At 54.0% G+C, this 16,962-nt stretch overlaps 1 protein-coding gene across 1 annotated transcript in view; it reads right to left on the bottom strand.

The window, feature by feature from the left end:
- LOC111144204 (LIM domains containing 1) overlaps positions 1–16,962 on the bottom strand; it is a 68,859-nt gene that overhangs the window by 27,324 nt on the left and 24,573 nt on the right. Inside the window, exon 2 of the mRNA XM_022498415.1 lies at positions 11,967–12,068. Coding sequence (XP_022354123.1) covers positions 11,967–12,068 — 102 coding nt within the window. The remainder of the gene's footprint in view (positions 1–11,966; positions 12,069–16,962) is intronic.

Raw genomic sequence — 16,962 nt, 5'->3', positions numbered from 1 at the left:
CTCCCCAGCTGGCCATGTAGGGGCAGACACAGACCTCTGCTAACGGCTTCAATTTAACCATAGCTTCGGACACCACAAGATGGGTGAGTGATCAAGGTGTATATGAGATCAGACATCAGAGGAGCCCCAAGAGAGACCTCGAGGGAGGACAGCACCTCGGAAGGTGGTATTCACCTCGGTGGAGATGAAGGGTGAGGGGGACAGGCACGGGTAGGGGCAGGGGGTGTCCCAGAAGGCCAGGGGACTCTGCAGGAGGGCGGGTGGAGGAGACAGTGGCAGGACAGGAGACAGGCAAGGAGCTGGAACTGGTTTAAGGACTGGGACCAGAGAGGCAGGGTGCAGGCCCCCCAAAGGTGATCCTTGAAAACCCGGCCTCAGTGCGTTCTCAGAGCAGAGTCTGGGAGCCCACATGGTATGGGTTCTCTTCCCCCTTTTAATAACGGGCAGGAAAGTCGTGCTGGTGTTGAGTCACCAAGTCAACAGGATCTTGGGAAGCATCTGGTTTTGAAGACGGTGGAGCCACGAAGAAGAAGGCGTAGGATCTGCTTCTCAATGCAACGGGCGGGGAAGGCGAGTGAGCGCACGACAGGGACGTCCCAGGCACCGCGGACAGGCACGGTACACGCTCTTTGGTCTTGTTTCCGTACTGGGTTACGGGGAATCTTCTTCTCCCACGTGTATTTTTTTTTTTTTTTACAGCGTGACTCTACTGCCTTTGTGATGTATAAAGCATGAAAATAGTAAATGTCACTGACCATTCCTTCTTCATAAGTGAACTTTGGTTCAGGAACTAGACGCCTTCCCTGCACCGTGCAACATCCTGGCCTCTGGCCACACGTGGTTATTTACATTTAAAGTTCTTTTTTTTTCTTAAAGATTGCATTTGTTTAAGAGAGAGTGAGTGGGGGTGGGGGGAGAGAACAGACACCCCGTTGAGCAGGGAGTCCAGTGTCATGCTCGATCCCATGACCCTGAGATCATGCCCCAAGACGAAGGCAGATGCTTAACTGATAGAGCCACCCAGGGGCCCCGACATTTAAGCTTTAATTAAAATGAAATACGACATTCAATTCCTCGGTCTCACTAGCCACGTTTCAAATGCTCAAAAGCCACATGTGGCCACAGACTGCTTCGAGTCTGGAGTTCGGGAAACGGGGAGCCGGAGGCCAAGGGAAGGCTGGATGGGGCGGGGATGGGGGGCGGCAGGCGGTGATACAGATCCCCGGGGGTACTCATCATGCATGTGCACGCAGGCTTCTGCTCCACAGATTTCAGGAATTGGGGTTTGGGGTCCGTGCAGCTGCAGCCTGGGGGTCTGGGTGGTTGGGGGTTCCTCGTGACTGTGACCGATCTCCAGCAAAGGGTGAGAACCACCAGTGTGAGCAAAAACACATACGGTGGGGCCACCTGGACCCCGGTCCCCCACGCACCGGCCGTCAACGGCTCTGAAACTCCACTTCCTCTTGTGTAAACAAGCTTGGTCGGTTAAGGCAAATGAGGGGCCTCGAGAAGCCAGAGCAAATACTCTACCAGCAGTGGCTCAGATTCCAGCCCGTGTCAGGGGCATAGAAGCCCCACGGGATCTGGGATGGAAACCATGGGTGCAAAAGAAATTGTCAGTGAGAGGACCCGAGGGAGAGAGGAAGTAGGGAGGGAAGGGAAAGTAGTGCAGAAGGAAGAGGAAAGGGCCTGTGTGAGTCAGGGGTCTGCAGGGGACCAGAATGGGGAGGGTGTGTGCGTGCCTGTGTACACACATGCGTGTATGTGTGTGTGTGAGCATGTGCGAGTGTGTGTGCACGAGTGCGTGTATGTGCGTGTGCGTGGTGGGAGGGCCAACTTTTTGGTTTTATTTGGGCCTTTGACTGATTGGGCAAGGATCACCCACATTAGGGAGAAAAATCTGCTTTACTCAGTCTACCCGTCGTTAACTCTCGTCCGGAAACTTCCTGCCAGACACATTCAGAACAATGTGTGACCTAAAGCACGGGCACGTCTGGCCCAGTCAAGCCAACACACTAAATCCACCAACCACCCCAGGACCAGAGGTGGGGACAGAAATTGAAGAGAACATTTGAGAGACTGAACACTTAACAGAGAAACGAAGAGATACTCTTAGCAAGAGAACCTGAGAGACCCAAGGAGCATCAGTGATTCCAGAATGAAGTTCAGAACTTAATCCCTAAACCCAGGATTCCGGCACAGAGTACCCTGGCACCTGGTACGGTGTCCCTAAACCCAGGATTCCGGCACAGAGTACGTGGCACCTGGTACGGTGTCCCTAAACCCAGGATTCCGGCACAGAGTACGTGGCACCTGGTACGGTGTCTCCGTGCTGATGACAGTGCAGTGACCCCCACATCCCAGAGCACCCTCCGTCCTCAGAGTTGAGGGGACAGGGGACACACTGGGTACCGCCAGGTAACACCCTGGGTCTGGGATTCCCGAAGGAAGACAATGCAGATTCCTACCCCAAACCACGCATGTGTGCTATCGGGCACCTAAAATGCTGGGGAAGGTCACCCTGGAGTCTCCCTTGACTGTACAGCGCTCCAATATCCCAGACCCCACCAATGTCACAGGCACGAAGGATCTGATGCCTTCCCACGGTCCCCTGACAGTCACGGCCTCTGACTGGAACAACAGAGCCTGAGCTGGGAACCCACCCGGGCTCCAGTGCAGGTGCCCCCAGCAGAACTGGGTCCGCTAGCGACAAACGCAGTAGACCCTCTGACCCACACCGAGTCAAGGTCGCCCCTCTGCCCTCTCCTGACCCCCACGGCCCTTTGTCCCAGCTCCTCTCTTTCTGTTGCTTCCTGATTTCTTCCCCGCCCACTGGCTTCCTTTAGGACGTGCCCACTCTTCCTTTCTCATATTCTTGATCCCTGGCTTTTCCCTTAGATCCATCTGACTCACTCGGCTTACCCATAACTGCTGAATGTGACAAGAAACATGGGCATGACTCAACGGCTCAGAAATGCAGGCATCGGAGCCTTTAATCCCCGTCTGTGCCGTGCGTGCACTCGGCTACGGACGGGGTCCCATCTCCCCTAACCCAAGACGTCTCTCCTGCACTCGTGACCAGAAAGTCTCAGAAAACCCAGCCTTGGCCGTCGTGCAGCCCTGGGACTAGATGCCCGGGGGCAGAGCCAGCTTATTTCCTCTGGTACACGTTCCCTCCGAGTGGAGATCATCTAACACGGGCAGGAGCAAAATACACTCCCAGGCCTCTGTCTGCAACTCCGCAAACGGGGGCTGCTAAGAATGCTCGAGTCCCTGGACGTCCCAGGACTGGTTCGCCAGCGCCTGTGGGTGCAGGGCTCGGCGTGGGGTCCGCCGACAGGAAGCTAGGAAGCGCACCTACGAACCACTGATAAATGTTGTGATGACTGGTTTAAGGAAGCAGGTGGGCCGAGAGCTAAAGGAAGACCTCCCTAGTGCCAGAGCCGCTATTTCAGACTCGGAGTATTTTCAAATGCTGGCAGACAAAGTAATATACAAAGCCCCCCCCGCCTCCTTCAAAAAAAAGGTAAACATGATCTCGGGGGCAGTATTTAGACTTTGTAAGGAAAACAAAACAGAAAGGCACCTGGGTGGCTCAGTCGGTGAAGCGTCTGCCTTCGGCTCGGGTCATGATCTCAGGGTCCTGGGATCGAGGCCCGCATCAGGCTCTCTGCTCAGTGGGGAGCCTGCTTCCCCCTCTCCCTCTGCTGCTCCCCTCCACTCATGCTATTTGTTACTCTCTTTCTCACATGAATAAATAAAACCTTAAAAATAAAACCAGTTGACAAGAATCCCCCTACTTCAGAACCTGCTGGACGATGGGGTGTCAGTCACCAACCACCGACTTACTCAAGAACCTCTCTTCCACAAAGTTGGGCTTAATTCTCATTGTTTCCTTTCCTTGAAGTAACGAAATGGTACTTTTTTAGAGCTCTAGATGCAGGCTTTTCGGTAACTCTGACAGACCTTGGCCTGACTGGGTCTAAAGGGGTGAGATTTCACTATGAGATCCATTCATGATCTCTAGCGGCGCAATGTGTGGTTTTTGGAAGGTGGGATGGGCAATGGCGTACATTCCTCATCTCACGGTATGTTTTCCCCGGAGGCTCAGTGGGCACATCACAGCACACCTCCCACCCGGAAGTCGAAGCACCAGTGACACTGAAAGCCACCCACTCTGACCGTGACTTGTACATCCCAGCACCGTCCCGAGTGGACCCCTCTGGCCCTCTGTGGCCTCTCCCTGAGCTCAGGCCTGTATTGGCACAATTTCCATTGGCTCTGACCTGCCTGCCCCCCATCCCATGCCCAGGCCCCAGTCCTCATGCTCTGTGCGTTCAGGGCAGGAGAGCACAAGGAGTCTCCTATCTGCTTCATCATTTCCAGCTCAGAGAGACCAAAAAAAAAAATATATATATATCACAGCAACCATGAATGTGGACATGGCAAACGGGTTTCACCTGGACTTCAAGATGAAAGCTATTTGGTCTTCACAAAATGAACAAAATCTGACATTTTGGACCCAAAACTGCTGAAAGCAAGGACACAGAGCCTTGCCTTCCCTCCCCTTCACAGTCTGTTCTAGAAGGTGCTGAGATGGGCCCCCCTTGACCCACACCTTCTTCCTCCTCACTCCCCCTCTCTCAGCCACAGCTGGGCACCAGCATCTCCTCAGGCCAATGGACACACGGCGTCTGCCACAGAGTGTGGCCGTGGCCAAGGTTGAGCCTGCTCTCTGTGCTGACCCTCCTTTTGCTCCACACTGTGCCAATGGCTTCCCTAGGGCCCCAGTTGAGGGCACTGCCACTTGGGGTGGGCAGCAGCGGGGGTCAGGGGAGATAAGGGAGACACCCCCCCACACACATCCCCATGGCAACCATACATACTGGCTGTCCGCAGAGCCGTGGAGAAAGGCGGGACTTTAACAAACCACATGAATACCCCCCACGCCTCACCCCACGTTCCTCCCAGGAAGAACACCACAGAGACAATTCAGCAGAGGGAAGAGAGGGTCCAGAGGCACGAAGACGTACGGGCAGGGAAGCGGGCTGCATGTAACCACTGGCAAACCCCACATGAGCCACGTGCCCCAAACCTGTGGCACGAGGCCACCGATTCCTCTGTAACAGCTCAGATCGTCCTTCTGGAGGCTGCGGAGGTGTGGGTGAGTTCACGGCAGGTTTATATCAGAAAGGACGGAACAGCATTGTGATCCCAGCTTGGAGAATTGCATATCCGCTGGGACAAAACCTGGCAGGGAAAACGTCCAGGTAAAAACACCTGTGCTGGGGTGCCTGGGTGACTCAGTCGGTTAAGCAATGGCCTTTGGCTCAGGTCATGATCCCGGAGTACCAAGATCGAATCCTGCATCGGGCTCCCTGCCTGACCTTCTGCTCTCTCATGCTCTCTCTCACTGTCTCTCTCTCAAATAAATAAATAAAATCCTTAAAAAAAAAAAAAAAAAAAAAAAAAAACCACCTTGGCACCTGGTACGGTGTCCCTAAACCCAGGATTCCGGCACAGAGTACGTGGCACCTGGTACGGTGTCCCTAAACCCAGGATTCCGGCACAGAGTACGTGGCACCTGGTACGGTGTCTCCGTGCTGATGACAGTGCAGTGACCCCCACATCCCAGAGCACCCTCCGTCCTCAGAGTTGAGGGGACAGGGGACACACTGGGTACCGCCAGGTAACACCCTGGGTCTGGGATTCCCGAAGGAAGACAATGCAGATTCCTACCCCAAACCACGCATGTGTGCTATCGGGCACCTAAAATGCTGGGGAAGGTCACCCTGGAGTCTCCCTTGACTGTACAGCGCTCCAATATCCCAGACCCCACCAATGTCACAGGCACGAAGGATCTGATGCCTTCCCACGGTCCCCTGACAGTCACGGCCTCTGACTGGAACAACAGAGCCTGAGCTGGGAACCCACCCGGGCTCCAGTGCAGGTGCCCCCAGCAGAACTGGGTCCGCTAGCGACAAACGCAGTAGACCCTCTGACCCACACCGAGTCAAGGTCGCCCCTCTGCCCTCTCCTGACCCCCACGGCCCTTTGTCCCAGCTCCTCTCTTTCTGTTGCTTCCTGATTTCTTCCCCGCCCACTGGCTTCCTTTAGGACGTGCCCACTCTTCCTTTCTCATATTCTTGATCCCTGGCTTTTCCCTTAGATCCATCTGACTCACTCGGCTTACCCATAACTGCTGAATGTGACAAGAAACATGGGCATGACTCAACGGCTCAGAAATGCAGGCATCGGAGCCTTTAATCCCCGTCTGTGCCGTGCGTGCACTCGGCTACGGACGGGGTCCCATCTCCCCTAACCCAAGACGTCTCTCCTGCACTCGTGACCAGAAAGTCTCAGAAAACCCAGCCTTGGCCGTCGTGCAGCCCTGGGACTAGATGCCCGGGGGCAGAGCCAGCTTATTTCCTCTGGTACACGTTCCCTCCGAGTGGAGATCATCTAACACGGGCAGGAGCAAAATACACTCCCAGGCCTCTGTCTGCAACTCCGCAAACGGGGGCTGCTAAGAATGCTCGAGTCCCTGGACGTCCCAGGACTGGTTCGCCAGCGCCTGTGGGTGCAGGGCTCGGCGTGGGGTCCGCCGACAGGAAGCTAGGAAGCGCACCTACGAACCACTGATAAATGTTGTGATGACTGGTTTAAGGAAGCAGGTGGGCCGAGAGCTAAAGGAAGACCTCCCTAGTGCCAGAGCCGCTATTTCAGACTCGGAGTATTTTCAAATGCTGGCAGACAAAGTAATATACAAAGCCCCCCCCGCCTCCTTCAAAAAAAAGGTAAACATGATCTCGGGGGCAGTATTTAGACTTTGTAAGGAAAACAAAACAGAAAGGCACCTGGGTGGCTCAGTCGGTGAAGCGTCTGCCTTCGGCTCGGGTCATGATCTCAGGGTCCTGGGATCGAGGCCCGCATCAGGCTCTCTGCTCAGTGGGGAGCCTGCTTCCCCCTCTCCCTCTGCTGCTCCCCTCCACTCATGCTATTTGTTACTCTCTTTCTCACATGAATAAATAAAACCTTAAAAATAAAACCAGTTGACAAGAATCCCCCTACTTCAGAACCTGCTGGACGATGGGGTGTCAGTCACCAACCACCGACTTACTCAAGAACCTCTCTTCCACAAAGTTGGGCTTAATTCTCATTGTTTCCTTTCCTTGAAGTAACGAAATGGTACTTTTTTAGAGCTCTAGATGCAGGCTTTTCGGTAACTCTGACAGACCTTGGCCTGACTGGGTCTAAAGGGGTGAGATTTCACTATGAGATCCATTCATGATCTCTAGCGGCGCAATGTGTGGTTTTTGGAAGGTGGGATGGGCAATGGCGTACATTCCTCATCTCACGGTATGTTTTCCCCGGAGGCTCAGTGGGCACATCACAGCACACCTCCCACCCGGAAGTCGAAGCACCAGTGACACTGAAAGCCACCCACTCTGACCGTGACTTGTACATCCCAGCACCGTCCCGAGTGGACCCCTCTGGCCCTCTGTGGCCTCTCCCTGAGCTCAGGCCTGTATTGGCACAATTTCCATTGGCTCTGACCTGCCTGCCCCCCATCCCATGCCCAGGCCCCAGTCCTCATGCTCTGTGCGTTCAGGGCAGGAGAGCACAAGGAGTCTCCTATCTGCTTCATCATTTCCAGCTCAGAGAGACCAAAAAAAAAAATATATATATATCACAGCAACCATGAATGTGGACATGGCAAACGGGTTTCACCTGGACTTCAAGATGAAAGCTATTTGGTCTTCACAAAATGAACAAAATCTGACATTTTGGACCCAAAACTGCTGAAAGCAAGGACACAGAGCCTTGCCTTCCCTCCCCTTCACAGTCTGTTCTAGAAGGTGCTGAGATGGGCCCCCCTTGACCCACACCTTCTTCCTCCTCACTCCCCCTCTCTCAGCCACAGCTGGGCACCAGCATCTCCTCAGGCCAATGGACACACGGCGTCTGCCACAGAGTGTGGCCGTGGCCAAGGTTGAGCCTGCTCTCTGTGCTGACCCTCCTTTTGCTCCACACTGTGCCAATGGCTTCCCTAGGGCCCCAGTTGAGGGCACTGCCACTTGGGGTGGGCAGCAGCGGGGGTCAGGGGAGATAAGGGAGACACCCCCCCACACACATCCCCATGGCAACCATACATACTGGCTGTCCGCAGAGCCGTGGAGAAAGGCGGGACTTTAACAAACCACATGAATACCCCCCACGCCTCACCCCACGTTCCTCCCAGGAAGAACACCACAGAGACAATTCAGCAGAGGGAAGAGAGGGTCCAGAGGCACGAAGACGTACGGGCAGGGAAGCGGGCTGCATGTAACCACTGGCAAACCCCACATGAGCCACGTGCCCCAAACCTGTGGCACGAGGCCACCGATTCCTCTGTAACAGCTCAGATCGTCCTTCTGGAGGCTGCGGAGGTGTGGGTGAGTTCACGGCAGGTTTATATCAGAAAGGACGGAACAGCATTGTGATCCCAGCTTGGAGAATTGCATATCCGCTGGGACAAAACCTGGCAGGGAAAACGTCCAGGTAAAAACACCTGTGCTGGGGTGCCTGGGTGACTCAGTCGGTTAAGCAATGGCCTTTGGCTCAGGTCATGATCCCGGAGTACCAAGATCGAATCCTGCATCGGGCTCCCTGCCTGACCTTCTGCTCTCTCATGCTCTCTCTCACTGTCTCTCTCTCAAATAAATAAATAAAATCCTTAAAAAAAAAAAAAAAAAAAAAAAAAAACCACCTGTGCTGGGTCTCTGGCCCTACTCTTCTCCCTGTGCTCTGTCCTGTGGCTTCTTGTCGGTGGGGGCAGGGAAACGCAGGTGTCTGTGTCGGGGAGCCCTCCGCAGTGCCCTGGAGAACTCGCACCGCCCACTGAGGCATGGGTTTGTCTGAGGAGCGGAACCCCTCGCCGTCCTCCCAGGACACAGCAGGTGGGAGGCTGCAGGCAGGCTCCGGATCAGCATCGTCCATGGGTGCCCGCGGCTCCCCAGGAGCTGTCCCAGGCCAGATAGTCTCTCATCAGCCTCCCCCAGCACAGCCCTGCACCTCGCGGCGCTGGCGGCTGGCATCCCATGACTCCCACCCCCACCGGAGTCTTCTGGACCCTTTTGTTTCAATGTCCTCCTTCTCAATGTGTGGGACAAGGACCCAGGGGAGTTGGGTGCCCCTCTGGGGTGTCCTCGACAAGACCCCGACACTCTGTTTTCATAAAGCATCAGTAACAGCCGGGGAGTGGGGACATACGTACAGAAATCTATTTCCATGGCGGGCGGCGGGATAAGCTAGATCATTTTCCTAATGAAACAGGAAAGGAGAAAACACACACACCTATATGCTAACAGACACACTCACGGACCAGAAAAACGGGGCTGTGCGAAGCTAATTAGATCCAGGAGCCTTGGATTCTGGTACCAGCCCCATCGTGAGGTCTTCGATCTTAAGAAATTCTCTTCTCCTCTCTGGGCCCCCACTTTTTTTTCCTTCTGCCAACAAAGGAGGGAACAGGCCCAGCCCTAGCCGTGCCGTCTGCATGGCGCCAGTGTTCACAGAGACACACTTGAGGACCTGCCGGGCCAGGATGTGGAGAGCCCAGGGGCCTCCTTCTGCTGAAGGGAGTTACAGGGCAGCAAGAAGCCAATGGAACAAAGGTAAATCACTTCTAGTGCCCAACAGAAGCTGCTCAGACACCTGCCGGCGTCTCCAAATGCTCCCCACAAGTGCAGAGGAAGGTATGTGCTTACCAAGACAGGAGTGCTGTAGGCCCCTTGGGGAACAGGAATGTGCAGCATTGCCCATGGGATGGAGTCTCTGTCCTCATTCCTACAGCAGCTCTGTTCTAGGGCCCAGCCTGCTGGCACAAGGTCCCAGAGAGTGTGGTTCACACTACGTGACAGCACTGGGGCATGCCGAGCTCAAGACAAAGACATTTCTTCCACTAGGAGAACAGGGAAGGCTTCTTGGAAGAGGCAGCCTTTGAGCTGGGCCCTAATGACTGGACAGAACTTAAACGTATGAAGTGAGTAGGGAGAGCAGATCCTGCGGGACAGTGTGATCGGAGATACAGAGGCAGAAGAGAGAGTTCAGTCTGTGACAAATTATAGGAAGCATTACGACAGAAACCAGAACACAAGGGCCTTAGATGCTAGACCCAGAAAAATCCCCAACCAGCTGTGTTTTCCTTAAGTGTCTGTGTTGGTCATCATTTGAAGAAAAATTCAACCCATTATGGAAATGCAGGTTAGTCCTATCCCGACAGACTTATCAGTGCCCGCCCCCCACCAGCCCCGAAAAACTTTCTTAGTTCAACTGGCAATTGTTTGAGATGAAAGCCAGCTTCTACTTAATATGGAAAACAGCAAATATTGAGAAACAGTTACAGGAGCCAAAATGGAAAGATCATTTTCTAGGAAGAGGAAGGATCGTGACTCTTGTACAGTTAAGACTCAGACAACACGGTCAAAGATTTAATGTCACTTATCATTTAATGTCACCCTATAAGACGGGAAGCAGTTAAGACGTTACAACTGGGACAGCGCAAAGAACCACAGCTCTATGGCCATCGGAAGCAGACTCCCCAGGGCCACGGTCAGCGGCCTCTCCAGCAGGCACGGTATGCACCGTTAGGGACAAGCATCGTGTGTGCACTACTATCAGGATGCCATAACCTACACAGATAGCGTGGCTCAAAGACAAGGCGAGAAGCCCGGGACCCGGAGAAACCAACCCACAGGGAACCCCAATATATCCACTGAGGACACCGAGCTGCCTTTTGACCCATTTCAAAGGCTTTCACAGTTTTCCCCACAGAGGTGAATACTAATCGGTACACAAACCATCAACTCTCAGGCACGAGTTTTATGGGCAGTTGCAGTGAGGACTGGAGGAGGTTCTGAACCTTGGCACAGGCCTAGCCAGCACCGCTGGGCAGGAAAGGAGGCAGCTCCGTGCCCACCTCGTTACCTTTGCCCTCGGAATCAGGAGGCTCCCAACTGTGGCCCAAAACAGCTGAGAGCAGATTTCTCCCCCTCTTTCTCCAGAGGCATCTACACTGAAGAGCCTGGCACTGATCCGGGTGCTTAGACAGCACCCTGGCCTAGAAATTCCACCCCTAGAGCTTCCGGTTCTGCTGGTTGGGGTGGGACTGGGGCATCACTGGCTGTTATAATGTCCAGGGGGATTCTAACGAACAGCCAGGACCGAGAACCATTTCCTTTGAATGGACAGCCGCGAGCCTCCCTCTAGAACTGGAAAAATCAGCGGGACATCCTTTAAAAAAAAAAGCTCCTCAAAATTAATCTTTGCTAGAGACCCTAAGACAGGCTTACTCCTGACTCGGTCAGAATCTTCCGGGGGCTGCCATCAACTCAACGAGCAGTTTGCAGGGCTGGGCACAGGCCCGGTCTCGTAACTGTCTGCTTTGGTCATTGTGTGTGTGCGGGGTAGAGATGCCCGCAGGTGTGTGTGCTCACAGGCCCAGACACCCCTGCGGTGGACACACGCAGGCATTCACACACACACTCGCACCTCACACGCACGGAGTGGCCTCCAGATCAGAGTGGGGTCACAGAGTGATAACAGGACCTGCCTCCCAGGGGAGTAACCGAAGTGGGGTTGGCTGGTCCCACGGTGGGGGAGGTAACTGACAACAGGGCAGATGGTGGGCTTCACCCGCTTGAGACCTCTGATAATCATTACAAACGTTCTTACAGTTCTTACAGCTTGCTTTGAACCCACTCAACTCATTACCAAGGTCAGCCCCAAGCAATCGCTGGCACTCGGGGCCCATCCCCTTCCTCAGACGGGCCCTAGTCTGCGGCTCTAAAGGATACCAGCCTGCCCAGCCATGGGACTGTGGAAGGCCCGGGTCAAGAGTCTCCAGAAAGGATGCTCGTCCCTGTCCTCCCTTTCCCGGGCCCCATGCTCCCTGTCCCCCCACCAAGCACCCCCCCCACACTTACTGCAGGCTGCGCAGGTGAAACACGCGTCGTGGTAGAGGTTCCCCATGGCCTGGCAGGCCTGGCCAGCCCCAAACACACCTTTGCTGCACTTCATGCAGGCTCCTGAAAGGCAAGAACATGCCGGTGAGTCGGGGGGGAGAGAGCGTAAACCAAGTCATTAAAAAAGCCAATGAACAAAGTGAGATGCCTCTCCCCCCCCATAACCAGCCTATCACCGAACCTTGCAGATCACTCCTTTGAGATCGATCTCTCTCTCTCTCTCTTTCTCTCTATCCATCAGCTTTTCACCTGCAGGAAAGAGCTTCAGGCTCCGCTCCCTACCCTCTGCTGTCCTCTACGCCAGCATGATAGAAAGTCTCTGCCCCGTCACCCTCCTTCCCAGCCCAAAGCCTTTCAAAGACTCCCACTGTTCATCAGATGATGTCCAACCCACCACACCATGATCCTAATACACCAAGCACACAGACCAGGCGATTTCAACAACTTTGTTTCCTTCAGTTCTCCTTGGGAACCAATGGGGGTGACTATCCTGATACAAAAGTATCAGGCCCCCAGCCCCAGGTCTGTCAGAACACAAAGCCAATGCTCTTCCCTGCCCCTCAACTCCAAACAAGCCCCCCTGGGCTCCTGAGCTTAGCCTTTGCTCACAGTCTCCCTGGCCAGGTGCCCTATACACACCTGTTGTCCCTTCAAGACCCCAGGCCCCCCTACTGCGCTGCCCTCCAGCTCTGAAGACAACATGATGAGACAGGCTCTAACCTTCAGCCTCCCACCCAACTCACTTCCCACGTGGCAGGAGTTAACCTGGTATCTTCTCTGCACATCAGCTCTCAATTCGGAAAAAGAGGTTCATTCCACTGCGCTGCATGTTCCCAGGAGCGGCCATCAAGGGCGCTCTGCAAACTACCAGCTTCCAGAACGAGTCGCCTCTGCCCCAAACGGCAAAGCGGAGGTCCAGCTCTTGGACTCGAATGCCACAGTCCGCTGGCTACGTGACTGAGGCAGAGGGAGAAGCATCACAATGACAGAAACAGTGTGTGAGATTAAAAAAAAAACAAAAAAATTCGGGGAATAAATATACCAAAATATAAAGAGTGGTTTCTTGAGGTTCTAAAATTATGGTTGGTTTTACTTCTTTGCATGTTCTCTATTAAAAAAAAAAAAAGTTCTTGGAAGAGCAGGTGTGACTTTATAACTGACAAAAGTCTAGTGTCAAAAAAGCATCTGAATGTGTTTCAATGTATTGTCTAACATTAAGATTTTTGAACACACACACATACGCGCACACCCAGGGTCCAGCGGCCAACCAGCTTGAGTTCTTGGTCAGCGGGAGCTCGGGCACCCTCTTCGAAATCTGGGTCAGGCTGGTCTCTGGCTGCGAATCCCCAGGCTTCTGCCTACAGGGTAGGAAGCCCCACGTTTCAGAGTTCTATGGATTCAAGGTCATGGACTGCGTCTCCCTCAAGGAGGTCCAAGCTAACACCCATTTCGTGCAATGCACTGACAGCAACCACACCAGCCCCGCAGAGGGCACACCAAGCCAAGAACCCTCCGTTCGCTTCATCAGCGCTCCCAGGGGGAAGTGAGTGAGGGCGCCTGCAGGAGGAGTGTGGTGTCAGCCTAGAAATCTAGCGGTCTCGGGAATTCGTTTATGGAAAGCTCTAGAGGGCACAAGCAGTAGTTCCTGTCAGTTCTTCTGTTTCGGCATTTTATTATGAGATGTTCAAACAAGCAGAGAGGTCTGTCAGAACACAGAGGAGGAGAGGAGAAACAGCCATACGCGCCCTCCCCCCCACCCATTCTACAATCGTGAACAATCCACCATCAATCAATCCAACAACCCCTCTTAGTTTTGATGCATTTTTTAAAAAAGATTTTATTTATTTGTCAGAGAGAGAGAGAGAGAGCACACAAGCGGGCAGAGTGGCAGGCAGAGGCGGGGAGAGAGGCAGGCTCCCTGCTGAGCAAGGAGCCCGATGTGGGACTTGATCCCAGGACCCTGAGAACATCATTACCTGAGCCAAAGGCAGAGGCTTAACCGACTGAGCCACCCAGGTGTCCCACTTTTGATGCATTTTTTTAAAAGCAAGGTGAAGGCAGCGGTCCACCTCATCCCTAAGCACGTCAGCCTGTAAATCATTAAGAGTTTATTATTTGCTTACAATTATTCTTTTATTTTTTAAAGATTTTATTTATTTGAGAGGGACAGAGATAATGAGACAGAGCATGAGTGGGCAGGAGAGGGAGAAGCAGGCTTCCCTCTGAGCAGGGAGCCTGACACAAGGCTTGATCCCAGGACCCTGAGATCATGACCTGAGACAGAGGCAGACGCTTAACTGAGCCATCCAGGCTCCTCTACTATTATTTTTTCATGATAAAATCCATGAACAGTGAAACGCACAAACGATGTCTACCATCCAATGGGTTTGGACAGATGACCTAGGTAATGCAAAGACAGAGCAAGAAAGAATATTTCCAGCACCCTAGCAAATTCCCCAGTGCCCTCGCCTTCCGTTTTCAACACATGTGATAATGAAGGAAAATACTGTCTCCAAAAACATCCACTCTCAGGCCCTGACAAGGTACTTACTCACTAGACCATCCTGAGATCCACTTCCAAAAACACCCATCCCAAGCCCCCTGACTGCCCTGACTCCAGATCCCCACAACAGCCAACAAAGCTTTCTTTGGGCAGTAACCGAAGTACAAAGGAGACCATCCCCAGACTAGACAGGATGTCAAAGCAAGAGAATTCTAACTCTGCCCGGGAACAGGCAATGAAACCACCCCCGAGGCAATTATCACCTCTTCCCTGTAGATCACGGTGGCTTCTTGGCTTAACCCACTGTAGCGATGTGAGCAGCAGAGAGCAGAGGGGCCGGGAGACCCCGCGGGGTGGGAGGCAGCCCTTCCACCTGTCCACGGGGCGGGTGTGGGAAGAGAGCCAGCCTTCTGGACGGGGCCCCAAAGAGGAAAGGCCCGATGCATCTCTGAGTCCGTGGGATGCTGCTGACGCACCATGAGGACGTGGACTCCTGTTGGTTGGGTCTGGGGAGTCAAGTCAGACCCCTTTCCCGTTCCCACTCGGAAAGCGAGTGGCAGGATGACAGCATCACCAAGGGGATAAGGACAAGTGCACAGGCCTCTCGGGGTTTCCTCTATCTTTATCTCTGTGCCACAGGCCTTCCTCCCCACCCCCCGACCCCCGAGGCTTCTCCTCTGGTTTCCTTTCCACCTGAGGGGCTCTGACCTACTGACTTCTGCCTCCCCCTGCCCCGACTCTGACTCCTGCAGCCCACGTCCTCCAGGCTGCTGACCCCCTTTCCCGCCTCTCCGACCGTCCAGCACGGGCACAAAGTGAGGAAGGAAGCCGCTGGTGCTCTCAGCCATTGGTCACACAGCGAGGAAGAGCCCGTGAGAAGCCAAGTAGGTGGGAAGGTATTTCATCCCTGGGCCTTGTGGTACATGCACAGGAAGGTACTAAACAGGCAGGAAATAGGTCTAGTCTTCCTTTGGTCGGAAAAAAATGAAAAAAAAAAAAAAAAAAAAGGAAATGTCATATTCTAGGGAATAACGTACCTACCCAACCTCATGATGGGAGTTTGCATCCAGTGAAGGACTTGTTGGATAAACGCGTTTTATTCACAATCTAGAAAGGCCCTGTAACTTGCCGACGGGCACACGGCCAGTAGGTCTGGGAGACGGAATTCAAGCCCAGGTTCCAACCTAAAGGTCCTGTTCTCCCTATCGGGTTGGCAGCTGTGGTGATTCCCACCACACTCTGGGGGTGTCCTCCCTCACATTCAATACACCCCCTGCTTGGGGATTTGAACCTAAGCCCAGCCCTGCCCCAGAGCGCCCACCAACCACCCTGGCCCACCTCCCCTTCTGCCCTGTCCCCGGCACACGGGCTGTCTTCCCACCTGGGACCCCAACCACGGGGCTTTCCCCCACACAGACCCTCACTCGGCCCCTCCTGCCCTCCTGGAGGGACACCCACTCCACAAAGGCTTCTCTGCCACTCGCTTGGAACCAGGCTCCCTCTAGATTGCTGGGGGACGGTGAGTGATGTGACTGCCGCCCTCAGGGAGCGGTCACCCAAGGATGCGGGAAACTAGAATCTGCCCCCTGTGATAGCAGCGCTGACCCGTGTCACCGGCGGACCTGCCCTGTGAGTTCACTAAGTGCCCAGAGCTCATGACATAAGAAATATATCCACCGGTCTCTGTCCCCAGTTCCTTCTAGTACTTGGTCTTTGACCCCAGTTCCCGACACAGAGCTCCTAAATCCCTTGGAATTTCCTGGTGATGGGAGCATCTCGGATGGGGGCTGGTCGCTGGGAAGACCAAGCCATGATTCGAAGCTTGGAACTTTCTCCCCCACCCCCATCCTTCCCAAAGGGGAGAAGGGCTGGAAAGCAAGTTAATGATCCATCATGTCTACATGAAGCTGCCAGAAAAATCCCCAAAGCATGGGATTTGGACAGCTTCTGGGATGGCCCACACATCCACGTGCCGGGAGAGTGCCCATTCCCCCACTGCACGGGGCAGAAGCTCCCATGCTCGGGACCCTCCCAGACCTCACCCTATGCACCCCTGCTTACTGCTGTTCTTCTGTATCCTTTAGCACACGCCTTATTATAAAATAATGATTTTATATTTCCCTGTTTCCCTGAGTTCCGTGAGCTGTCCTAGTGATGGTCGATCTCAAGGAGGAAACCATGGGGATTTGTGATGGCAGCTGACATGATGGCAGTTTTGTGGGACTGAGCCCTGGTCTGCGAGGGCTGTGCTACCCACGGGTCAAGAGTGTCAGAACTGAATGGGGTCTTGGGACAGCCCGCTGGTGGCGGTAGGAAAGCCTGCACATCCGGTGTCGGGGCACCACGAGTGTGAGTAGTAGCAGGTCCAGGGAAGAGAAGACGGAGTCCTCGCAAGGCAGGGCTCAGCAAGAAGGCTACTCGACCCCTTCGCTTTCATGTGGCCCCTTAGCTGTA

The sequence above is a fragment of the Enhydra lutris genome, unplaced genomic scaffold, assembly GCF_002288905.1.
Source record: "Enhydra lutris kenyoni isolate GAN:26980312 unplaced genomic scaffold, ASM228890v2 scaffoldscaffold10, whole genome shotgun sequence".
Lineage (NCBI taxonomy): Eukaryota > Metazoa > Chordata > Mammalia > Carnivora > Mustelidae > Enhydra > Enhydra lutris.
Note: the sequence above shows the minus strand (reverse complement) of the source record. Positions and strands in the feature narration are given on the sequence as shown.